The sequence below is a fragment of the Perkinsus marinus genome (assembly GCF_000006405.1).
Source record: "Perkinsus marinus ATCC 50983 genomic scaffold scf_1104296962770, whole genome shotgun sequence".
Lineage (NCBI taxonomy): Eukaryota > Perkinsozoa > Perkinsida > Perkinsidae > Perkinsus > Perkinsus marinus.
The window spans coordinates 224,710-249,890 of NW_003205331.1; the positions used below are offsets into that span (position 1 = coordinate 224,710).

At 46.7% G+C, this 25,181-nt stretch overlaps 6 protein-coding genes across 6 annotated transcripts in view; 1 reads left to right on the plus strand and 5 right to left on the minus strand.

Annotated features, from left to right (window-relative positions):
• Positions 1-2,233: 2,233 nt before the first annotated feature.
• Pmar_PMAR000565 (DNA-3-methyladenine glycosylase, putative) lies at positions 2,234-4,826 on the minus strand (the record flags this gene model as incomplete). Its single annotated transcript, XM_002771466.1, has 6 exons — positions 4,689-4,826; positions 4,332-4,511; positions 3,938-4,108; positions 3,479-3,527; positions 3,147-3,238; positions 2,234-2,417 (listed from the first exon to the last, which is right to left on the minus strand). Exons 1-6 carry the CDS (start codon positions 4,760-4,762, stop codon positions 2,234-2,236), a joined length of 750 nt encoding a protein of 249 aa, XP_002771512.1. The 5' UTR covers positions 4,763-4,826.
• A 630-nt stretch (positions 4,827-5,456) lies between these two features.
• Positions 5,457-6,787, minus strand: Pmar_PMAR000566 (prefoldin subunit, putative; the record flags this gene model as incomplete). The annotated part of the gene is made up of 6 exons (XM_002771467.1): positions 5,457-5,528; positions 5,688-5,785; positions 6,003-6,069; positions 6,401-6,461; positions 6,512-6,637; positions 6,750-6,787. The coding sequence occupies 6 exons, from the start codon at positions 6,785-6,787 to the stop codon at positions 5,457-5,459; spliced, it is 462 nt and encodes a 153-aa protein (XP_002771513.1).
• A 7,740-nt stretch (positions 6,788-14,527) lies between these two features.
• Positions 14,528-15,825, minus strand: Pmar_PMAR000567 (hypothetical protein; the record flags this gene model as incomplete). The annotated part of the gene is made up of 3 exons (XM_002771468.1): positions 14,528-14,580; positions 15,008-15,384; positions 15,683-15,825. The coding sequence occupies 3 exons, from the start codon at positions 15,823-15,825 to the stop codon at positions 14,528-14,530; spliced, it is 573 nt and encodes a 190-aa protein (XP_002771514.1).
• Positions 15,826-16,076: 251 nt separating this feature from the next.
• On the minus strand, positions 16,077-20,469 carry Pmar_PMAR000568 (mRNA capping enzyme subunit, putative; the record flags this gene model as incomplete). The annotated part of the gene is made up of 16 exons (XM_002771469.1): positions 16,077-16,160; positions 17,455-17,492; positions 17,658-17,813; positions 17,949-18,014; positions 18,061-18,205; positions 18,247-18,307; positions 18,356-18,464; positions 18,516-18,619; positions 18,829-18,955; positions 19,082-19,167; positions 19,255-19,349; positions 19,406-19,450; positions 19,656-19,755; positions 19,801-19,913; positions 19,964-20,058; positions 20,403-20,469. 16 exons carry the CDS (start codon positions 20,467-20,469, stop codon positions 16,077-16,079), a joined length of 1,491 nt encoding a protein of 496 aa, XP_002771515.1.
• A 100-nt stretch (positions 20,470-20,569) lies between these two features.
• Positions 20,570-20,970, minus strand: Pmar_PMAR000569 (hypothetical protein; the record flags this gene model as incomplete). The annotated part of the gene is made up of 3 exons (XM_002771470.1): positions 20,570-20,637; positions 20,730-20,892; positions 20,941-20,970. 3 exons carry the CDS (start codon positions 20,968-20,970, stop codon positions 20,570-20,572), a joined length of 261 nt encoding a protein of 86 aa, XP_002771516.1.
• A 364-nt stretch (positions 20,971-21,334) lies between these two features.
• The window catches only part of Pmar_PMAR000570 (hypothetical protein), a gene marked incomplete at both ends in the record, with an annotated part of 11,866 nt that continues 8,019 nt past the window's right edge, over positions 21,335-25,181 (plus strand). The window contains 14 exons of the mRNA XM_002771471.1: positions 21,335-21,516; positions 22,052-22,187; positions 22,247-22,370; positions 22,418-22,552; positions 22,598-22,671; positions 23,076-23,168; positions 23,212-23,337; positions 23,388-23,437; positions 23,726-23,801; positions 23,948-24,049; positions 24,182-24,295; positions 24,440-24,588; positions 24,635-24,757; positions 24,803-24,907. Of these exons, the coding sequence (XP_002771517.1) occupies positions 21,335-21,516; positions 22,052-22,187; positions 22,247-22,370; positions 22,418-22,552; positions 22,598-22,671; positions 23,076-23,168; positions 23,212-23,337; positions 23,388-23,437; positions 23,726-23,801; positions 23,948-24,049; positions 24,182-24,295; positions 24,440-24,588; positions 24,635-24,757; positions 24,803-24,907 (1,589 nt within the window). The remainder of the gene's footprint in view (positions 21,517-22,051; positions 22,188-22,246; positions 22,371-22,417; positions 22,553-22,597; positions 22,672-23,075; positions 23,169-23,211; positions 23,338-23,387; positions 23,438-23,725; positions 23,802-23,947; positions 24,050-24,181; positions 24,296-24,439; positions 24,589-24,634; positions 24,758-24,802; positions 24,908-25,181) is intronic.

A 25,181-nucleotide genomic window follows, 5' to 3' on the forward strand; every position in this document is an offset into this window, starting at 1 on the left:
GTGTATCGTGTGTATCAGTGAAGGTCTTACGGATGATCAAGTGTGCTGTGGCAGCCTTAGTAAAACGATAACTTAACGGTCACCTTTGCAGGCAATCGATTCGTTCATCCGATGCCGCATATGGGCATCATCCAAATATGGATCATATCACGAAGTATGGTGAATAGTTCGAGACGCCTATCGAGACGCTCGGCAGAAATATATCTAGCCCCTTAGCTACTAGGTCTTCGTGACGAAGGGGCGGAGCTCGCTTAGTCCTCGTCCATTGATTCATTCAGTAGACACACCAAGCTCTACCCCGGAATATGCCTCCGGTTCGCTCCCCTGGTCATTAAAGGTTTTCGTGCATATCTCTTCGAGCTGCTCGCATAATAGAGTTGTTCGATTTTAGTGCAAACCTCGACATATAGAGGAGTCGTTTGATCCATCTGATGGCCGCCTACGCTTCGTAGTTAAGCTAGAACAATTCTTTCTGCACGCACGCACAACGCGAAAGTGCCTGTTGTTGCGGTACATGCTCCGCTCGCTTCGCTCGCTCCGCAACTATGTAGCTCACACAGCTGAACGCGTATCCTGGAATATGGTTTCACACCTTTTCTTGTCTTAGTGTTGACCAAACACATGGTTGGCATTGTCAACTTGACAATGGCTGACGATCAGAATCACACCGTGAGGTAAGATGTAAATCTTATTAGTAATGATATAACACATTGGAGTTCAACTCGAAACTATTAGTAGACAATATAATTAGCTCGTCACCATGGAGATGAATGAATCGATGGTTAGCATTTAACAACGCTCGGTCCTACTCGGCACAGTACCCTTGGGTGAGGAACCAATGCAAAAGGCGGAAGATCATCGCAGTGTTGCGCTTCCGACGGCTGGAGTCCGGTCTGGTCAGAGCGTTCATCAGGATTAGCTGCAGAGTCACTCTTTGCGGAGCTCGACGAGAACTGTGAGGAATAATTTGATGCTTTAATGATTCGCAAATAATTCGTACATTTCGATTCAATCTCGCTAATAACTTCTACCAGGTTGAAGTTACTAGCGGAAGAATCTACCTTCACGCGAGGGGGGAATGCATAATGGGCGCTCAAGTATGGTTGATGTACTATACATGTACGTCAACAGAGGCGCGCGTACATCATGTACACATGCCGTGGAGGCATACGAGAACAGCGATGCCTTCTAATAAACGTCGCCTACCAAACGACGATATGAAAGTCGTTCTGGACGATCCGTTTATTAGAGTTCTCTCGCTTCCAGCGAAACGACTGATAGTTATACCGTGTTCCGATTCCAAGGCACAGATTGAAGGCTCCTTCAATGGTTACCAACTCAACGATAGTGTATAATAATAACTCATGAACGATGTAAGATGGCTATCAACGCTGTTGCGGCTCAGTTGCTTCAAGACGTAGGGGGATCAAAACCACATAGAACCTTAGCATACGCATGCAACTTTGTGGAACGTATATAACATAGCCAATGACGGACTGCGGAGTTAGGACAGACAATACTAAGGATACCGTTCTCAACTCTTAGCATCATCATGCTATATAACTAAGGCATAACAAAGCACATATACATTTCGTGACATCATTCTGTAACAACGCTCGGAAATGCGACTACACAATGAGACTGACTACATCAACAACTTCAAAGTGACTGTAAGACCGAAATGACCTACGAGGAAATATGATGGGCGGAAAAACAACACCCTCTCCGCGACGGATTGGTTGTTCGGGACGAAATGCACTGTGTTCGACCGGAAACAATGTGTTCGTCAATACTCCATAGTGACGATACAACCCCATCATCTGGGATCAGGAAATAAATGGCCTCATATTCGTCTCCGCCACCCAGCTCGTACGTCATCAGACCAGATTTAACCACGAGCTCATCGTATTCGGAGGAATCATAAAGTGCTACCAAAGCGAGATGAAGCCTACCACCAAAGAACGATGTTTGGATTTGGAACCGGAACATCACGATTGAGAAGCATAAGAATTTACAAACTCGATTCTGTATGATCGTAACCATCATCATTGGCTACGATGATAATGATTCAGCACCCACTGGTGGCCACAGGACAAAGCAGTAGAGGCATTTATGGAGCACAGACAACTGCAACAAAACCGCCGAGCAACCCGCGAGTCCCTCGAGCCGAATGGAGCACAACAAAAGACGGCCCCAGCCTCAACACTCTTCCCAACTCGAATCACTCAAACAGTCAAACGCTTCGCTTTCGTTTACGTCGTAAAGTTACTTTACGATGCGCTCCAACAACACTAGTAGTAATCTTGCAATCTTGCATTTTCCTAACGCATGCTTTATATCGATGACAAGCAACCATATGATCATTCACGACTCCCACTGCTTGCAGCAACGAATACACTGTGGTCGGCCCCACCATCCTGAAACAAACTCCATAATTCAACTTCACCAACAACAATTTCCGTCGGAGCAACAGCACAGGTACGTACTTGTGATTGGTGAAGAGAAGAGGAAATTTCTGTTCTCACAACATAACCGAGCTTATTCCTGCCCGGCCCAGAAACATGCTATACTCTCTGTTGTGACAATTGTGTCGGTACTGTTCCTCAAGCTTAGTATCTTTTAAGCTGTGCCAGGCTAGTAGTGCTTATAGGTAATCAATAGTTAAACAAGTTAATTCTCAGGTAATTATCATTCCCCTATGATGAATGATCTCGTGTTAACCCAGGAGACTGGACGTAGCCCTGGCAAACCCATCTCGGAATTTCAACACTTCAATATTGCTCATCCATCAATCAATGATCACCCGCGTCTTTTCTCTCAACATGCCTCGTCACAGACAACCACCAAACCGTCTTTTCAAACGTCCTCCATGACCATGGAGACTCATTCCTCGAAATTGGTCTTCTGTTCGACGAATTTGAGCTTTCGTTTCCGAATTCATAAATGGCATTTACGAATTCGAACTTTCATTTCGCGAAAAACTCCTTTCACTCGTCGAAAATCGAATTTCATCTTCTAATTTGTTCTTTCACAGGAATTTGAGCATTCTAAATTCTGGTAGAATCATGATCATGGCGCGTGCCCACTCCATGAGCTTAAGAGCGTATCCCACCAAACTGCAACCAAGTACTACCACTACTACCTACCGAAATCCCCTCCTCTTCATATCCTCAGCTATTCTCTTTGATAAGTCCGTATGCGAAGGTATATCACTAACGTTTGTCCAACTGTTCACGACCTGATGCACCAGCAGCTCTACATGAGGTCACTATACTCTGCTCTTTCACACTCAAAAACAACTTCGCCATCCATTACTCTCCGTCCAGCCTCTCCCTATTGCGCTTTCACAATTGCACGGTATGAAATCATTCAATACCTTCACTATCATCTACTTTAGTTTTACTCCCTATTTAATTCGTTATTCAATTCGAATGGCGATCCGAAAACAAGAACCTCGCGATGGCTGATTTGACCTCACCTGTTGCCCCCCTGTGAAGTGCCATATGTACTGACATAAACCTCCAAACCTACCAACACCAGAAACCTTAAAATTTGCAAGTCGCCCTTTCCCAGAAATTCCATACAATATACCTTTTTTTGAGTGAAAACTAGTTCATACACGTCTGACACGATGAAAAATACGACCCGTAGGTGAAACTTTTACCAATTCTAACCAGCCAAACACACAAAAGGGAGGGAGAATGTCAGTCTAAAGGTATTGCCGACACCAGAAGCTTTGAAATTTGTGAGCTGCTCTTCCCTACCGACGTGTAGTCCTATCATATTAGGACTATACAGTCCGAACACCGATCAGTCATATCATATAAAACGCGAGACGCTTCCCAATAAGCCGTCGATAAAGAAATTATATAAAATATATACATATCAATGTGTGTGGATGAATTATATAACTCCATCGATTCCTCCCAGCTACTACTCCTCTCGAACAGCTCTAGCCGCCTCCGCATTCCTATACACACTCTCGATCTTCCTTCGACTTCTCACCACATCACAACCACTGTCAAGTACAGCATCGACTAGAACATCCATCGATGAAGCCTCTTCTGTTGCCCCCACAAGCGCCTCGATATCAAAGTCCTTGAATGCTCTAACACAGAAAGTGTATGTCTGCATACGATCACTTTGAAAAAAAGAGGTCGTACTCATGTACTCATAGATCGTCAATGTTACACTTCCACAATGTGTAATTACATCAGTTCTGCTAATCGGATGAATCGCTGTGGACTACAAAACTCCGACGGTCATCCTCCCAGACTAAACATTTCCATATATTCCTTCATCCTTCATAACGCCATCCTCCTTATAATTACTTCTTATATCCGCTCCGCTTAGCCAAAATCGTCGCCCAGCTGAGGCCAGCCTGCGCTCCCTCCAGCGAGATCATCTCAAACATAAGGCGATCATCAGCCACAACGGGCACCCCCCATTCGTTATCGTGGTATCTAGAAAGGTAACCGGGAAAGAAAATATTCATAGTGCGGTGGAGCACTCTTAGAGAATTGCGTGGGAGTATTCTTGTGAAGAGCAGCAGCTCAATATTCAGCACTACACTCTTGATGGTTACGTGTGGTATAATGGAATGATGCCCCCAAGAATAGACCCAACGACCTCCCGAGAGACAGCAAGACGCTCTACCACTGCCCCAGAATTCCATACGCAATCATTACTTCACATAGTCCTCCCTGCCAGCTCCTGTATACTTCCCCACCCACCCACATCTAACTACTTCACTACCCGACATCCTCCTGCTACTACTATAGACCACCGCGACGAGTTACAACTCAACTCTACCAATTGAGAGCATCTCCCACCTTCACAAAATCACCAAAATTCCGACGGTCTAATGTGAGTGATCCGACACACCCTCGAACGACTCGTCGCAAATGAACTATTCACATCTGGGCTACCTCTCATAATTTGAGAGTTAAATTTCCGACCAGCTTCAAAACGTTGTTTTTCTCAACGACCGAAGGTTCCAAGTCACACCCGAAAGGCTTGTTGATGTTAAACACTATCAAGTTGACACGATTTATTTTCATTGAAGTTTCACCCGCGATATGAAAAACACTAGTGAAATACATACTTCACAGCTACTTCGTACCGCAATATCGCGTTTTTTACCGAGTTTAACGCCACTTCACGTAAAACGGGTTATGAAACTCCATCGCAGTAGCTTGATTATACTCCCGGATCCTCTCATTATCTCCTGACCTCTCATTTCCCAATCCTCCCAAGAACCAACCATCCCAACCGCCGGACAAACACTAGTTTAAACGGTCGAGCCCGGAATTTTTTCCCCAACTCAAAACAGTTACCATCTCAACAATCAGCACACACTAGTAGAAACGACTCATTTTCTCCATCAACCATTTCAACCTAATCAATACAACAAATCTTGCAATCTTGCATTTCCCCAACGCGCCTCCCCCTAACCTCTAAGGAGCGGCTCCTTGTCGTTGCTCTGAGCGCTGCTTCACATTGTAGTTATGCACTCTAGCTATGTTCACCTGCTCCACACAATGCTGACCGCATCGGGCAATAGCTATCGAATATTAGATAGTTCGAGTAGAAGGAAACGAACAACATTCAAAAAACAACAGAAGTGATGGAGTTATTGCACTCCACACAGTTCAACAACCCACTTCCAACCCTCTGACTTTCATTACCTCAGTGGTAGTGATTTGGTCCCGAACAACCGCGATTCCCTGCTCTAAATCACCCAAGCTCTTCCGTGCGCTCTCTTCGTTGTCATTCAACAGCTCCGCTGAGAGCAACATCCTCAAAAATAGCAAAATGAATTTTCTCTTCTGCGATAAGTGGTAAACAGAGCTTAACGAGTCGAGAATAATTATGAACGAAAATTATTTTATCAAGTTGTTTCTGCAATTTCCGGCGTCTTATTATAGGAAGAAACGCCTTTCCTGGGGATCGAACCAGGGATGTCGGAATGATAAACGTGAACCACTCCCTACTCCACTCACTTGCTTCATCCAACTTATACTCCAAAAGAATGTTAGCTCCCAACCACAAACACACCGAGTCTATCTCCTGAACAATGCAACCCTCTGCTACACCATCATTTCTCCTCTCCGAAAACCATCATCGCCACACGCGCGGAATTATACTCTTTACACTAGAACAGTCATACCAATTCCAACCATAGCCAAATCACACTTCTGAGAATTCCTCGGCAATTTTCCAGTGCACTCTTCTCGCTTCATCATTGCTGCTTATCACACTAGTATGCGACACACGAAAACTTCGGATTTGTCCAACTCGAGAGCTCACTAACTGCGGTACATGCGTTTGCCCACTACCCCATCAGACACAGTCAATGTCCTTATACAGAATCGAGATCTCTATAATTTACCCATCCTACCTGTGGGTTCACTCTAGCACTGGCATGAGCGTTGTCAGTAAGTGGAAAGCGACATCTATACCTACATTTGCGCATGCGTGCCATACCATAACTTTCTCAAATCATCATTACTCTCCCACACCACTTTCCTTCTGTTTTGTCAAATACGTTACAGTTTCCTTCGCCTGTTTGATATCGGGCAACTTCCTCTTGATCGAGCGACGTTGCGACATCAGCTGCTCGTTCATGTACTGATACCTGCGCGCGCACATAAAATAACTCAACAACGGCAAACTAAGCACGGCTTCATTTTCAGCTCTTTACTGCTGGAATAATTTCGTGGCGCGTGACTATTCCACCCCGCTACTACTTGCTGAGAAGTTCCCTAAGCCCGCCTAGAACAGCCATGGGGTCTCGCTTGCCGACGAAAATCTCCACATTCTCCTAAACGTATCGGAAAAGAGTATCTTCGCTTCAATTACGCCCGCCTTAAATACATACTAGTAAAATTCAAAAAGTATACTGTCAAAGGAGAAATCGTTCGAACATCATAACCAAAACTAAAAACACTGGTCACGACGATATGAACGATGATACCAAAAAATAAAATCAAACAACTTTCTCCCAGAAATTGCAAAAAAATACGAAAATTTCTCACGAGTAGCTTTTAAGGAAAAAGATCTTATTCAAAAAGGTCCACAGAGTCTGAGAATGAGCTGCTCACTAGCAAGAGGTCAATACTGGAGAATGGCAATTTATGCAGGCTTGATGATTCCACCAAGGAGAGAGTAAAATTAAACCAACTGTCGCGGTAAACTATACAAAGGCGTGGAACGTTTATCAACAGGTTAAATCAGTCGATCAGAGAGCCCTGTAAAACGCTCGATGCTTGCAGGTCCTACTGAGGGGGGAGGGGTCGAAGTTATTACAATGAATTTAGCTCGAGGGATGTTGCTATTAGCCGTCCCTTCCTCCGCATCAGTCGATAAGACCAACTCGGCAGGGTCGAAAGGCTCGTACTTGACCTCTTCTGTATCTTGTACGTTCGACATTAGGATACCCCTCAAGGACAACAGCTGCTACAGTAAGCTGCTGAAGCGGTTCGAGAGTTACTCTCGAGCACATAGACTAGGAATATTCTGGCAGAGATCGAACCTTAGCCCAACCGATAATTCTGTCACGCGCCACGAAATTAATCTGCACGTATCGGTATCCTTCAGCGTGCGCAGGCATCGACTGCAAGTTTCAGCCTGAAACGTCCGGAGATAGCAAATGGGCGGATTTTGATCGTTACCCTACACGAAGCTTGTGGAGTGTAGAGTGGTGCAATCACTCGACCATGACGCACTCGCCCGCGAAGCCAGTTACTCTTGAGCCTGTGTATTTCGTGTGATGCTGTTGCTGCTGGTCCTAGCTGTTAATGCGGGGCTTATTGATACTTTAGTTTATCACCTATCAGCTGCTGGTGAGCGTGATGGCTCATCTTGCCAACCTTCTGCTACCCGGTAGTTTCTGATTTTCAGCATCTTGACGTGCAATCCTCAACTGTGTGAGGATGGCTGTTGAAGTCGGCAGGGCGGGATGAGTTAAGTCAACGAGTTTTGGGTGAGAAGCTGCGATCAGGCATGTGTTTGCATGACAAGAAAGTAGCGTTCTCCGGTAACTTCCAGAGAAAGGGTTTCACTTTCGGATAAACTAGCTTGTCTCGGATAAAATGAGGGCAATTTAACCTAGTTTCGTCCAAGGGAATGTAAGTGGTGGGATCATCTCTACTTCAACAGGCACGACTATTCCTTGACATGACGAGCCCACAGAGGTGCTCAAATGATTGGAGTCATCCCGTAAGATGCTATTCAACTACATTCCTTGTGTTCAAAGTGCGAAGTGCGCTCAATGAACGCCGCTCACCAGCCAAGTGAGGACAATGGCAGACAGTGTCAATGACAACTGGTCACCTCCGCGGGCAGCCGAACCGTCCATCCGATGCCGGCAAATAAGCATCATCCAAGTATGAACCCTATCACGAGGTAGAGTGGATGCTTGTGCCGATCATCGAGAAATCGGTATTCACCCGGACTTGAACAGGGTGTGTCACGGCCCCCAGGGGACATTCTATCCACTAGACGATAGCGACTTCATCTGTGAATGTACGAGAACGCTCGGGAGAGATAGATAGGGATGTTAGAGCGCACCAATGTATATTCGTATATTGATCGATCATAAGTTCCTCGTAGCACTTCGGGTTATCCGGACCGGGTATGGAGTCGGGCAGCTCTCGTGTCCTACTGGAGTGTAGTGAACTCCCTCCGACAAGAGTACCGTTTGTAATTTGTGCTATTTTTGTGTAATTTTCTGAGTTAGGTTGTGCATTTGTCTCTCCTCGCTAGATGATGTTTTTAAGCGTATTACGATATTGCGATGCATATTTGAGCATTGGATGAGTATCTCTTCCTATTGTCAAGTCTAGAGGGAAATCACAACAGGGTTCAGTCAATATAGTCGGAGTTATGAGTTTGTCATCATAGAGATGAATAAATTATAAGTCGATGATTATCATCCATCACTTTACGTGGAAGAACGTCACTAGGGCGCTGTAACCAGCTACGATGGGATCATCCTTAGCAACGCTCGGTCCTACCCGACGCAGTGTCCTTGGGTGAGGAAACTAAAGACGAAGGATCGTCGCAGGGTTGCGTTCCCGAGTCGGAATTTCCCACTGATGATGTGTAGCATTAGATCAGAAGCGGAGCTATAGATATACTCCCCTGTTGGTAGAAGTTGGTATTTTGAGGCGCAATTTCAAAACGTATATGCTAAGAATATGTGGAGGAAACTTTTACCGGTCTCACTAACTACAAAGAGTTAGGCCCTGAAACTTGGAGGTCATATCAGGTAAAGCATAAGTACATACCTCCCTGAGCCGCAAGATGATACTCGTTGTAGTGGCTGTGCACGAGCCGAAAAACCGGATATGCTAAGAATGTGTGGAGGGGTGTATCTTCGATTCTAAGGCCACTAACCAACGGGTAATCCTCTTCAGTAAACCTAAAGGGGTTGCCCCTATCTCTGGTAACTCTATTACAACTTATTAAGTTGTCGTACTTCGAGTACTGTACTCGCTGCTCTCACAATATAAGTTCTGATCCCAACTAGTCTCCATGTAATAGATTAACAACTTTCAATTGCGTCTGGGCATTCGTCATTGGAGAACTTTCTGCCACGTGCTAGCTAACGAGTTTCTCTAAAGAGGTTTAAAATAGTGTATCTGATGGGGCATACCGTATGTGAATTGATCACTAATGAGCAACTGAAATTTCCCGACTGAGACCGATTCTCTCATTTTTCTGGCAGCAGGTCTACTTGGCCCCAGACTCTGGGGGCGGGATGTGCGTCTGCGTGCTACTTTCGCACGCAGAGTCCTGGGTGTTATATGCTGTAATCAGGCATTAGTCGAGCAAGGTCGAACCTTAGTGGTCTTATGTAGGGCCAATGATACCACTAAGGGGAGAATACATTTCATACGAGAAAAATCCTGTGGACAGACAGGGACGAGCCACCCTTCATTATCTATGCCCTTACACAGTTGCACGCATACACAAAGGCTTTTCTGCGCCTTGGATAAGCTTTAGTTGGGAGTCAACTTAGGCACTCAACATGGGATAGATCCTCTACACATCTTATGTCATGTTGAACACCGACACACGCATTGACAACTAGTAAGTAGTAGTTGTTGTAAATTACAACTACTACCTACTAGTTGAAGAAGCGTTGGATTATCCGGATGATGCATCGCATCCTAGCAGGGCGGCTGATAGAGTGATCCCCCTACCATGACACACAGTGGCGTTTTTGTGCTGCTGTCTCGTTTCACCAGCTATCGCTAATCTTGTATCGGGTCCTGGACAAGGCATTCTGAGATGGCTGCCTGAGAAGTAAGAAACGATCGCCGCTCCGAGTTGCGTTTGGCAACTGTATGATTCCTCCTCCTCCTTTGCTGCTGCTGCTCACTGTGGTGAAGGTTCTGCCTAATAATAGTTGTGCCGCACAACTTGTGCGTGCCTGCTGGGGATCCTCGTGCTGTGGAGGGGATCTATCTGCAGCAGTGGGTCTCTGACTAATTGCAAGATGACTTTGTTCGTGTTCTATGCAAATATCCTCGAACTTGTTTTTTCTGCTGAAGGGATCATAGTATGCGTAGAAGCGGCCGTTTGTATTCGTACTCTGTCTTTGCAGTTGCTGTGAATTTATAAGATGGTATCATCCGTTCTACTGGTCATCGCATCAAGCATTGCTCTTGCAAGATGCGGAAGCGTTCCCATCAAGCCAGGAAACTATTGTGCGACGGTCTTCATTACGCACGACGTATTTGGCGATAGCTATTCATGCATCATTTCGACTATGATCAGAGTCCAAGGCCCGCATGACGTACAATTTTATTGATAGCAACATCCTCAGTATGAAGTACAACAATGTGAGTATGAGAGGTGATGAGGTTATCTTGAAGCGTAGTAACCACACTGAAGGACCTGAATTGTTCCCCTACTTCAAAGTTGGCTTCGCTCTGAACGTTACGAAAGATGGTCTCAGGATGTTCACGAAAGATGGGAATAAAACCTACAATCTCTCGGCTACGGGTTGCACAATACCATCGGGAGGCAATGGAAATTGTGGACCTCCTCCTTCTCCTCCTCCTCCTACGGCAGAGAGGCAGAACCGTCGTTCAATTTCTCCACACAATGCTGATCTGAGCGACAAAAAGCGGCCCGACGGACCATATGCAGATAATCCAGAACCTGATCACTTCCAGACCAACTTTTGGATCTCAAAGTCTGCTAACTCGACTATGGTTATGATTTATGATTCCACCAAGTACCAGGAAATTTGGTCTTCCACCGGTTTGGTGTCGTATGTCCTATCTCCAACTTCATCGGATACTATTACCATTTATCCTGGAAGTAAAGACAAAAACCTTCGTTCGTCACTATGGGATATCGACGCTCTGTATATATACCATATCGGCAAGGACGAAGTTCACTTCTCCCCGAACAACCATTCCAACCCGGATAGAGTGTTGGTTCATCGTTCATGAAGCACCAGTAGGAGGACTTGGATGAGTTGCCTTCAATGAAGCTTCTTTCATGTGCATATCATCATTATCAGCAGTTTACAGAGGGTGTGACGCTCAGTCCAATATTTTGTTTAATGTTTCATGTGCTCAAACGTGGCTAGATGGCGTTCGGGAATCCTATGGCTATATCCTATATTGCTAAAAAATGAGCATGAAGGCTCTTGATACTTTATCATACGTCACATCCCCAATCTTGATAAAACTGTCTTATACAGTTATTCTTGAGTCCTCAATGTAGTCAGTCTCTGATTCGTATTAGTCAGTTCATGGTGAAGGTCGGTAGGTTGTTAACGAGTTTTCGTTATATATCATCAAGTTGAGTTGTAAATCATCCAGAAACTCTAAGTCTGATCCGCTGGATCGGGTTGCGATGGAAATATGAAACGACAAAACTAGCTCCCGCATCTTCGCGGAAGAGAGATCGGTGCTAGGTCCTAGCAGCTAGGAAGCCGTGCGATCATCGTTCGCGTACGTCCCTTGCATTAGCGTCCTTACTCAAGGGTACTACTCGTACACCATCAAGATGAATATGTTCCACACTAGCGACGATGCACTCGGGACCAATAGTGTGTAGAGCTCTGCACTGGCGATGACACACTTTGATGCAACCATGTGTGGAGTAATGTTGATATTTAGACGGTGAACATGGGTAGGCCACGTCGATTCTCAAATTCTTGCCAAGCTGATGGAACTGCTACTCCGGTTTGGGCCGGGCTTTTCACAGCCATTACGTAATGCTATGGTGACTATCGTCTACCCACTGGACCCTGGTGGCACCAGGTAGTAGTGTCTGTGAGAATTCCTTCGATTACGGAATTATTAATCCCTTACCTATTTCTCAAATATATTATTGATCAGCCCCCGTCCCTCGAAGGAACTCCATTCATGTTTCTCCATCAAGTCATGTTTTTGGTGGATGTTGGGGACTGGTGAAGATCTCTGCAAGGGGACGAGGGGTGTTTGTCGAACATTATCAAATTATTCAAATGTGATTTGATTCAAATCACTTGTGTGCCATTCAGTGTGCATCTCTCCCGGACGTGACTCCTCTGATGTTGAATCAACATTGCTGATCCTCGACTCGGTGCTCAACCGGCACCGATGAGTTCGTTCGACCGAACCGATTGATCTCGACTCGAGGATCTAGGCTCCCGCGTAGGGTTGGAACTAGATGCGATCGAGCATCACTCAATCCCAATTATTTCTCTTAGAGTTGATTAAACCACTGGCCGCGCGTTCGGCATTTGAGGTGGGTTCTTCAAAAGCACAAGTCATGGATTCCCGATTGATTCATCTCGACTCCGTTGCTTCCTCCGAGCACGAGTAATGGATATTCTGGCATGGCCATACCGTACAACTGTACGGCTCACACAGTCAATTTTCAATGAGCCCTTCACAGCGGAGCGTGGCTCGCGCTATGCCCTTAGAACTCTCCTGACGAATAACCTACTGCGCTTCCCTGGGGAACCCTCCCCGATACAAATCAATCCTTCCCGTTCTTTCCGTTCCTGAACTCCCCATCGTCGAAGAAACAAGCTGCTGCGCTCAAGCTCGGCCTCGGCAATTACGTAGCGCGCGACATTCTCCGACCGAGTCGTCACCATGTCTCGTTAACGACGATCAATCAAGGTCCTGTTCGATCCTCTTTATACTCTCCTCCACCTATCTCGAATATGTCTTCTCTGTCCACCGGAGCTGACTCGCGAGAGCATAAATAGTCGACTTAATTCTTCCCCTCGCTCCGTCGAGAACACCGGTGGTGAAATCATTCCAACGTACATAATTTGAAGGAGAATTTGAATGGAACTGATGAATCATCGGCATTTTCTGAGCGGGCGCCACTTCTGGGAAATCCACCAATTTCAAAATCGGAAGGTATCCGAGAGCCGGCCTGGGAGTCGCAGGCTGGGGCCTTTCCAGTAGAATCACTCCTAATAGTGCATTCTCGCAATCCGACATGCTACATGTCACATGCATGCTGTCTTATAGATTCTCATCCGACTCACCCTATTTCAGCTACTGGAGGTATTTCAAATTGGCATACCTCCAGGTTGGCATTGCCAAGTTGAACAATTCCAAGCACGACTTGACTGAAGCTTGGTCTTATCCATTGCTTTACCTTGGCAAAGTCATGGTAAGGTATGCTTCTAGTGGCAAAGCTCATTACTAAATCAACGAGGAGTTACCGAAAGCGCTTAAGCTCTTTCGTGCCGCCATGAGCCGTGGCTCGCTACAGATCTCGGAACAACCTGGGTCAGGCGCGGTAGAGCTCTAACGACGGGCTTCCACTCATCAGTGGCTTGTCCGGCAAGCCTCATGGTCCACCAGTCATGGACATCCCAGAACCAGGCACCTCGCTAATGACTCACTTTGGGTGGGGCGAAGCCGAAAAGTGTCATCAAAGTATTGCGAGAGAAGTAGATCCCACGAGCACTCACCTTGAACCAACTCCAGGAATCGATTTATAACCAACCTTACATCCATCAAGAGAACAATCCCGCGAAGCCGAAGCCTCAGGACTCGTCCATCGAGTCCCTCCGCCGGTTCTGCGAGGAGCACTTCGATGTGCCCCTTCATACAGATAGTCACGAATGCATCTGCCTCGCGTATCGCTTCGACTGTACAGACACTCATGTCGAGCTAGAAGAAACTCGAGAGAGATGTCACACGCTGAAGTTTTCGCTCTCTCCAGCACGCCTTCTCGGAGAGAAGCCTGCACCAGGGCAGCTCTCTCGAAGTACTCTCGATGAATTTTACGTACGGGGCTTGCTGTGTACCAGTCCCATGCTTAGTCGTGGAGCTGATTCTCTCACCATCTCACCATGGGTTTGGCTCATTAGCCATAGGGTCGTCTATTGGAGGAAGTGTGGAGGCTGTGCAAGCCTGTGTCTTGAGGATTCGCGATTATGCGGGAGTACGTGGAAGGAATGAGCAAAATATCTTCCCCTAGGCTCTAGACTTCTGGCATTTAATTCGAATGCCCATCCACAGCCGAAAATTTAACGATGGTTCATTTGACCTCACCTGTTGCCGCTCAGTAAAATGCCATATGTACGGACATTAACCTCCAAACCTACCAACCACACATGCCTCAGAATTCACAGGCTGCTCTTCCCGAATACGCCGGTCGTATTGATTTACCACCGGAAAGCACACCAAACGTGTTTCTAATCCGAGGACGCTTACTGGACCGTGATGAAGCTGCAGGCCTTCCATGGACGGGTTGATGCACTTTCGCGACGTTAACCTCGATCGTTATCAGCCGACCAAGCCAAGGAATTACTGGCAATAAAAGAGCGATTCTTTCGAACTCATCATCTATACGCTGAAGCCTTGGATACGCTATCTTTGAGGAGCATGGTACGACAAATATTCAATGTCTTCATCGTTCAAATGGTGTACGGATATAGCTCGATCTAAGTACGGCTCTAACAGAGCTGGGGAATACTCCTGAGTTAATGCTGTTGCGTTAACAGGGTTGTCGTAATAGAAAAGGTCACTCCTGTGCACCATCGCCTTAGACACTTTTATAGAGCAGAATGACAGGTAGCAGTCCTGATGATAGGGCGCCACTGGCACTCCAAAACGTAAATAGTAGTTCTTCAAGGGTCTAGCAGCCTTTCGCTTGTTGTACTCGTACGTCGCATCACTGCAGCTCTTGAAGTGCTTGGGTGAAGACACTAGCCATTGTACGAAGGCTCGAGAGTATCCCACGGCTCCTCCCCAAACATTTAAGGCATCTCCAGCAGTCGTACCGAATATGCTGATTTCATTCGAGTTGAGTTGTTCCACATAAGCCTTCATATTGTCAACGTTCACCCATATGTCGTCATCAGCAACGATCCAGAAGGAAGCGTTTGGAAATGAGCAACGCAGTCTAGAAAGTGGATAATGGTAGCAATGTTCCACAAACTGGCGCCTCTCGGAGGGGTACTGTCGAAGAAAATAGAAGACGACGCGAAGACGACTTCAGACGGCAAGTACTCAGGGGCGTGCGGAACTGGTTCCTTGGACCGAATATGAAGACACCACCAGAGACCATTCGACTGAGCCAACCTCGCCAATGCGCATGGAGAGGCGCGTTATCCCGAACGCCCATGCAGATGACCAGTTGATTGGATTCTGGTGAACGTTGCTGTTGAATAGTTTTATACACGCTTGCATGCTTGCCATACCGCACCTTTGCCAACTTCTCAATTTGTATCTTGACTTCTGCCGACTGAGCACTGGCAAAACTGCGCTTGTCCATGTTATCAGGCTTTTCACGCAACGACTCAATGAAGGGTTTCCAGAGCTTATCTTCGGTGATCTCTTCCATGGGTGATACCTCCGCTCTGTTCCGAATCTTCGACTGTGGGAGATGCCACTCAGAGTAGTGCCGAAAAATGAGGATCAGGATGGTGCACGAGAGACCCCCCACACTTAACAAGATGAAGCTCCGCAGTCGACAGAGGCAGCAGAGAGTTGATCGTTGATGATTCCAAGTCATCCAATGCTACAGCGAAGTACCATCTTTCTCACGAATAGGTGACAGATAACACAAAGTTGTGGTGTGACGAGATAAGTAAATCACACGGAGCATTCTTCTGGCAGCTGCACCGCCCGGTCGTAGTCGTTTGGCGACGAAAACTTCACGTCACCGTAGAGGAGTTCCTGAAAAGACCTCGAGACATAATGCGAGCTTATGCAATGGGCCTTACACACCATGCAGTGTTGTTCGATGATGCCGGTGTGAACTCATTCAATACAACAACATTTTCGAGGAATCATCAAAAGTCTTCCATGTGCGTTAGCCGAAATTGAGGACTCCCGGACCACGAAATACTTCCACAGCGGAACGGTGCTATTATCCCTAAAAAATAGCCTCAGTCGCATGTAATGAAGCTCTTGCTGGATGTTGGTTATTCACTACACTTAAATGCCTAGTTACCACTGTACGCACTCGAAAGCTATCGTACGCCGCTGGTACCCACAACCTGTGGGTATCAGCGGCGTGGGCCACAGGTAATTAGGAAGGAAGTCAATCACTGAAGCCTTCTACGGACGAACACTACTTGCCGATTAAGAAGCCACCGCTCGGAGACAGATAGGTGATTCAGTCGAGTTTCTCCCACTATAGAGAGTAGATGCGCCCATGTTCACGACCATATTTCAGTAGACTCTATACAAGGAAGGGAACCGCACATAGAGCTGCAGCTCTAGCTTTACTTCCCAAAACAAGAACAAGGTGCTATTATGCAATGAGATCGTCAACGCTGCTCCAGATGGCATCACACCAGTGAGAGGTGAAGGTGACCATCCGTTACACCCTTCTCCCCATGCCGTATGATGTGCACTAGAGGTTACTGTATCACTCGAGCTTATCACACCAGCTTCAGCAGATTCCACGTGATTCTCAAACGTTTCATAACAATTATCATCGCTATAGCGCATTGCTATTCGTAGCCGAGTCGATCGATACCCCTTTGCATAACCACTACTCAAAACTAGAGAGAGCCAAGATACGGTTATGGTACAAAAAAGGTCAGTGATGGGAGTAATAATCAATATGCAGGTCTTATCGTCATATGCCAGGCTCGTCTTCATTCGCACCACCACCATCATCAGCATCATCGTCGTCTTCACTCTCGCTACTACTGCCGCTGCTACTGCCAGAATCAGAGCCACTGGATGAGGAGTCACTATCCGATTCAGAACCCTCAGAGTCCGATCCGCTCGAACTCGAGCTTGAGGATCCTTCTTCTGAGATACGAGCAACAGGTCGCGGGTTCGATCCCAGGCGAGGGCATTTTTCACCATCATTTTCCTGCATGCCATTCGGTTTCAACTCCGTACTAGTTGCGACAGTTGGTGCATCAGTGGGCTCTTTGGGCTGCGTTGTGACTAAGCCAGTGAGTAGTGGACTGCTGTCGCCCTTTTCAACTGCTGGTGCCACTGGTGACCTTACTGGTTGCTGCTCGACCGCCGTTGCAACAGGAGGTAGCACTGAATACACGTCGTCGAGAATGGATCAAGTCAACAACAACAACAACAATACCAACAAAAACAGAAACAAAAAACAAAAACAAAAAACACAAAAACAAAAAACAAAAAACAATACCAACAACAACAACGGGATCAGCAACAACAACAACAACAACAGTAACTTACCACTCGAATCTCGAGCTTCTCCACCTTCAGCTTGTTCCCCTTCTATACCATCCATCGTTATAGCCCCCTCGAGCTCAGCATCATCCGGCATACCCAATGGTTGCTCATCTGCATCTACCATCTCCACCTCTTGCAGGGTCTCCACGGCTGCTTGTCCTAAACAAACAAGCATCAATACGAGTCCTATACACGGGCCAACAGACCCTACACTGGATCGTCATGAAGCCCACCACATTCACGCCTACAATACCACAGTGAGGGGGGGGGGCTAAAGACGCTAGACCGACTCACCCAAGACTTCCTCCTTCGTAACTGCAGTCTCATCTGGCTCCATCTCCAGCTGCTCCGCTCCGCCTTCTGATGGAAAAAACATCAATCCAACACAACTCGCAACTAAGCTTACGAGAGGGTTGAGACTCTTCCTCATTCCCCTCTTGCACGACCGGTGCCGTTGCCTTCGGGGAACGGATCTCCTCCGCGATAGTAAAGCAATAATCACCAATAATGGGAAACACCGGCGCCACTCGCTTGAGGTACCTCTGCTGGACCTGACGACAGTGATGGAAACGCTGAAGTGATAAGACGGTACCTCTTCGGGCTCCAACCACATAGTGAAATCGATATCGTTGGAATTGAGGTCACCACGTACTCTGCAAGTTGACGAAGAGATGGTATGAGATCAAAACACAATAATTCACCTTTTCCGCTGCCCGTTTTTATTCCACTGTTGCTGACCACCAGCACCGCCACTCGCAGTGTACGCATCACCGAACATCCATGCCAGATCACGTACGCAGTATATAAAGTCTGAGAAATTACCGCGCGCCACGAAATTCCAAATGCTATTCTCTTGACTACCAGTGAGTATCTCGTACACCGCATGGTTTTTTCCCAGCCTTTGTCGCTTCAACTGCTCCGCGATGAGGTCCTTCTTCAGCTCTACCTCCACCTCATAGCTAGACCTGCCAGTCCACGATGTACAAAAATTATGGTATGAGCCAGATTTGAGAAATGACATTCCCCAAGATTTGATAACAATGAAAAAAAAATTTCTAATGTGATGACGACATTAACATGGGAAACTGATTGAAGAATGTGCTCCTAGTAATACGTGGAAAATTCAAAATGAGTTCCTCCCAGAAACACTATAGGTTCCCTCATCACTGCTCACCATTCGCCCTGTTTTCCCTGTGCTATGACCTCAGTAAGATCCACCTGCCATGCCTTGAAGATGTAGGAATGCCGAGTCTTGTTACGTTTACCGATACACTTTGACACATCAGAAGGGACAGAGCCGACTGAACAGAAGAACAAAAGGTAAACAAGAGGTAAACACGCCATCTCGAATAATACCAGGACACGCAAAATCGAGAAGCATGGGCCAGACTGTATATCGGCTTACGTTCATTTCGCGTTGAACTTACATTTGTTTTCTCTGTTAACTGATATACGCAAATCCAAAGGGTACTTCTCCTCATCACAATACGTCGGATCGTAATGCCCGCTGAACCTACACACTGCAGATATGATTGTCTGTTATTATCAAAAACAAGATCAACTGCAAGGAGACCTACGACCAGCTACGCCTCCCTAGTACACGTTAATAGTCTTGAGCCGATCCTTCCTGATGATTTCAATAGGTCGCGTTCGATCCCCCAGACTGTAGCTGTCACTGTCGTAGCTTGCCCGTATCTAGTCGGAGTGTTGTAAAAAACAGAGGACGACGAGGAGGAGGAGGAGGAGCCTACTCGACCGTCCCTGGGAGATTCGAAGAACTCATCAGTTGTAGTGACCTGCCGCCGTACATCTCTAACTCGAAAAACCTGATTAAATGAAGTGTGCAGGGATTGAACCGAAGCCTCACGCATGCTAAACCAACGCTACTCCCTATTCCACTGAATTACCACCTCAGATTAATACAAAGCACCGTGCAGCCCGTGCGAGAATCCCATTACTCTCCAACAAGTACAATTCCCAGCCCTTCCTCCCCATTAGTACATGTCCCTGGACCTGTCCAGGAGTCCCCGCTACGAGCTTCTCCAGATGCTTCTGTATCGCAAAGAACTGTTCTCTCATCACAGACGCCTGGAACTCATACCTGATGACCTCAGCCGTCAGCCCCTCGAACAGCGGATGTTCCTACCGCCAGTTCTTGCCGTGATCAGGCTCTTGCAATATACATTCCGACGTGATGGGCAATAGCACTCTATGGTAGGAGTCCCGATGAGGTGCCAGGAAACCGAGTCGAGCTTCAATCTAAGTACACAAGGCGTTGCTATACTGCAGTTGAGATCTCCAATAGGAACCTCTAAATCCGCCAAGTCCTGCTCCGTGACGAGAGTCTCGTTGACAGCATTGGTGATGGCAACCACGAGTGGCTCCAGCAACGCCGGCCGCGTACCTATAGGCACAACTCTACCACTGCGGGGGCCATTTTTTGTAGTAAAAACTTTATTTCTCCAACGCGAGAAGCTATTTTCCTTTTCTCATGCATAGGTTGAATAATCACCTTCACATTAGGGATGAATCCTAGACAGAATGGACGTGTAATTTCAGTTAAATTGCAGTGCGAATGGTAGAATAATACGGGGGAAAATTTAGGGTACGTTTCTGCTTTGAGAAAATATTTTATGTACATTATAGAGAACTATGGTGAGAAAACTATCGTTGAAGTAGCAGAAATAAAACACCGCTCCGCGTGCGTGCCCGGTCAAGAAAAGCTAGAGGTGTTACCCCACATACTACCACACACTGTGAGAGGCCCTGTCTCCAGTGGATGCTGCCAGTGATGATGCGGGACTGTGGTCGACATGAAGGCAAGCAACTGCGCAGTGGAAGTGAACCCAGAGAGAAATTAAACACGGTGCCCCACAGACGACAGAGAGATCAATTGTCGGAGGTGTGGTATTGAACTACATGAAAATGAGGTTTAAGCCACGATCAGCACAGAGCTCTTCGATAGGGGCAATGGGCACGATCACTGAAACGCAAGCTCGTATCACGTGAATACAACAACAGTTTTCATGCGACTTCATCACAGGTAATAATGAATATGATCGCTGGTGGCGTCACCCAGCATGAACTCCCCAGAAGAACCCTCCTGTGCTTTGTCAGGGTCATCTTCCTTGTCCAAGTTGAGACCTTCCACGCTCTCGTCAGCGGCATCCTGGTCAGCATTATGAGCCTTGATGTGATTGTTAGATGATTCCAATGGAGCCGAGGACTTGGCAGAGGTCTGTGACACTAGAATGACGACTAAAAGGAGTAAGTAGAGATTCATTACAATGCAAAGAGGCTTCGAGGTGCGATTCATTTGCGATGATGTCGCAGAGATATTAATTTAAAATTTCCCGAGAAATGTCCGGTGCCGGGATCGAACCGGGGTGGCGCACTGAATGTCGATGAGCACACAACTTTTCGCGATAGAAGAAGAGAGCAGACTACTCATGTGAGGACCATCCTCAAAATATATTTTATCGTAGCTTGTTTGGTGTAGTGGTGCTGTTACGAGTTTGTTTAGTGCAGGTCGTGGGATCTATTCTTGGCTTCGTCGTGTATTCACCTGCTTCTTTTCTTTCTCATAAAAGTCTTCACCGTTTCAAGCGATTCTTCCCCGATTGAGTTAGTCTGTGCGGTATCAATCTCATCATTACCATCGTAGTAGTAGTCGTGGTTTAATGTCTCATCAAGTCTACACTGAATGCTCCTCTCGAACCACCGTTGACTTTGCACTAAGAGGCCACTTCATCGCTACCGATCACGACGATGCTGCTGACAGGGACGACGAGCAAGACCTGATGCTTATATGTGGTGGATGCCTCCTTAGGCTCTATCGACTTACCTCTGATAGAGAACTCAGGTAGTATCTTTGCGCACAGCGAAGGTTTTTGTATTCGTCTGAGGTCGTTATTATCGATAGAGTACAGCGTGCATATGGGGAAGAATTTGCACATGGTCAACTACATGTGTTGGTAACAATGTGAAAATTCTGAGGAAATTTTGGGAAATTCTCATTGATTTCTGTATACATTTCTACTCATGTTCGTATGTAAACTCTCCCTATAATGAGTGGAAAAACTCCTGAGCTCAGCTGAGGAAAGGGAGCATGTATTCCTTCAACATTGTCGCTGTCCAGGAGTTCATATGGGTGCTATTATTCACAGTGTGTGTGTGGGGGGGGAATTTGCACATGGTCATCCACATACGTTGGTGGGAAAATTTTGGGAAATTCTCGTTGGTTTCGTACACTTTACGTGGGAATGTCTACCATTAGTGAGGAAACTCCTAAGCTCAGTTGAGGAAAACAGACATACATTCCAACTTTGCACTTTTTTTGTCAATTGTTTCCATATTGATATTATTCTGTCTCTGGTCGCAGCGATGGTGCTCTTAAGGTTCGTTTGTGAGACCCTCCTCCCCGGTCGGTGCCACAATGCTGTTGTCTATCACTGTCCCCAAGCAGGGCTTGATGAGCAGAACGATATTGCTGTGAAGCAGGATCAAGTACTGTTGATATTCAGAGATGGCCAGGTGAGGAGGGATGTGGGCATGAAATGAATCCTTGGATTTCCCCTGGTTGATTGCCTCAGTTGTCGCTACTGTGTTTCGACCCCTACGCCAACGCAATGCGGTCTACGTGCAGCTACTCGCCGCTATACGGCGGTACCTCTCACATCACAGGGGTGGAGGAGGCCACTGCTAATGATGGCTCCAGTGAGGACCCCAATTTGCTCCAAGTCGTTACATGCAGCTGAGCGTAGGTACTCGTACAGTGTCGGTGGTAGCTGAGACTGGTCACTGCTTAAACGAGCCTCAGCACTGCACAGTTAGAATGAGTGCTACGAAGCCTCTATGTGCAGTAACACTAAGCGATAGGTTGGGCCATCTCACTCTGTGTAAGGTTCGGTGTAGAAGGGCTGTTGGGATTAACTACTCGACAGGTACGTTGGGGGGATCGTCGATGGATGTTGAGGGAGACGATACGCAGCAGAGTGCCACTGGATGCTCATCACAGGTAGTAGGGCAACTCGTATGCGTCTATCGTTTGAACTGGAGGCACTATGCTCAATGAGCTCGTTAACCGTGTTGGGAGAATCGTCGAGGTGATCGTTCAACACAACCATACGAAAGAATTCTAATTGCTATGCTGCTACAAAACAGTATGGGTCAAAATGGTCGGGCGAGTGACGACGACGAGCAAAGATACGAGGAAAGCTTACCCTTTATACATCATGGTCTCGTTGAGGTCGAATGTGTGTTGTGATCGTTGACCACTTGGGAGTGGTATTATCAAACGCGTGGTTAATAGTAGTGTAAGTCTACACAGATGACACTGTCATAATTCTGAAAATTATGAAGTTAATCTAGAAGGAATAATTTCTTGATTTCCTAATGATTTGGGATGTTGTACTTTTTCAGACTATCCAAATTCGTCGTCTATTGGGTTTGTATTCGATCGATGATATGCAGTTTCTGGACGATCCGTCTACTTCCACACAGGACAGTCTACCGGTAGTAAGTGATCGATTTAGGAAGTCTCACGTTTTCCTCGCAGGTCTTGGCTGTGATAGGGTCGTCGTTTTTGAACCCTCACCCTTCAGTTAGCCGGATGGAGCACAGCAGCCATAACGCCTCTATGTTGAGCTTGTTGGCGGTTGATACGAGTCGGATCACATCGTCAGTAAGGCGTGGTGATTGCTGAGGTGTGTTGGACTGTGGTTGGTGTGTTAGAGTGCTGGGTCGGCGGCCGCATTGGGGGGATATGGCCAGGTTGGACTGGGGTAGTATGAGGGGGGCTGGTGTTATTGCTAACCAGGGTGGGGAAATATGCAAGTGGTTCTGCTGCCGGTCATATAGGGAACGCATAGGGTTGCCGATGGATCAAACTCGAAGTATCTTGAATATCAATAAGTCTAGACTAGAGAAAAGAAATGATAAGCAACTGCATTTGTTGGTGACAAATAGTGCGGGTCCATTGGTCGTAGCGGAACAATGGATGGATGGAGCAACTAGATCTGAAAATGGTCTTCAGTTCAAGGCGATCATGATTATGTTGCCTGTTGCTTCAGAGGAGGTTCTGCCGTGTCACCATGTGTGTCACCAGTATGGGCAGTAAAGAAGTTGCCATTGAATACCTTCTCTATAGTAAGACAGGCCGGGTGGTTGAGACTGTCTGACGTGCAAGGGGATTTGTATGTTAATTAGAATGAGTTGTTAAGTTTGTGGAGAAGTGAATAGGAGATTGAATACTTTTCTTAAGAAGGGGAGGTGAGGGCCTACGTGGTTTTCAGGTTCCGTTGGGTCTCGGCACGTCGATGTTGTTATTGTCTCCTGATGCGGTGGTTGCTGTGAGCGGTGGATTTGGAGCGACGTGGTGTCAGCCAACTACGGAGGTTATAGGGGGACGGGTTGGTTGTGGAATGTTTCAGTGAAATATTTGGCGTAGTGGTTATGATGTTGGGCTGTCGTCCGTGAGGTTGTGGGTTCGATCTCATGTAACGGCATGTATTATTTATTACTTGTAGGCTGCCTCTGCCAAGGAGTTGAAGCGGACGAGACTTCCCATCAAACAACGAAACCTCTTAGATCAACAACTCTCCTTGGACGGCTGTGCTACCACAGTGTGGAGGAAAGATGTGGTAGTTACCCGGGATGATCAATTTAGCGTTATCGTATCACTCGCGCGAGTAATCACATTTGCGAACTACTCATTGCACTCATACCTCTGTCGGAGTCCTTCGCCTTGGTCGTTGTCATATGCTTTTCCAAGTATCTATAATCAGGTTATATTTGCCTTGGCGTCTTCCGTGGCATATGTTTGTCATGTTATATTCGGTGCTGGAGAGCAGATCACAGATCTAGTATGGCAACGGGTAGAGGTGACCCTTCCCCTGCAAGCTGTTCACACTATGGTGTCCTACCATAAGGAGGGGTAGTAGTCTAGGGTGGCTCGGGGTGTTTACTTTGGTCGTCCTCAGGGTTGTGCTGTGTGCCTCTACGATGGGTGATTTGACCTCATTTCAAGTGGAGGAGAGTCAGCTGACGTTGTCGCCGGGTTTGGCTCAACGAGTGCCGGCATTGAGCGCGAGGAGTGATTCAGAGTAGGAAGTGGCGATGGTGTGGTATGAGTATAGTTGGAGATGTAGGTCAACTATGGCGGAAAGTCCAGAGAGTGTAGACGGAGGTGTAAGTGTCTTTGAAGCGGTTCAGAAGGAGTCGGACGATCCGCTACTTGGCAGGCTCATGGAAATGTAGGAGGGAGAGCGCTGGGAAGAGGAGTCCCACGGGTTGATTATCGATCGGTGTATTTGCTTGGGTTCGTTTGTGTTTGGATATCCCTCAGCGACTTATCTCGACAAGTGAGTTATTATCATGTTTTTTGAGGGAAGGAGTAGTTATTGTGAATATCATGAGCGTATTGGGAACGTAGCAGCTTGATGATAGATCCGTACACAACGACATGAATGATCATGTATGATGTCGTTCCCGACTTATGGGTTGTCGTGACCATCGTGGTGGTCATAG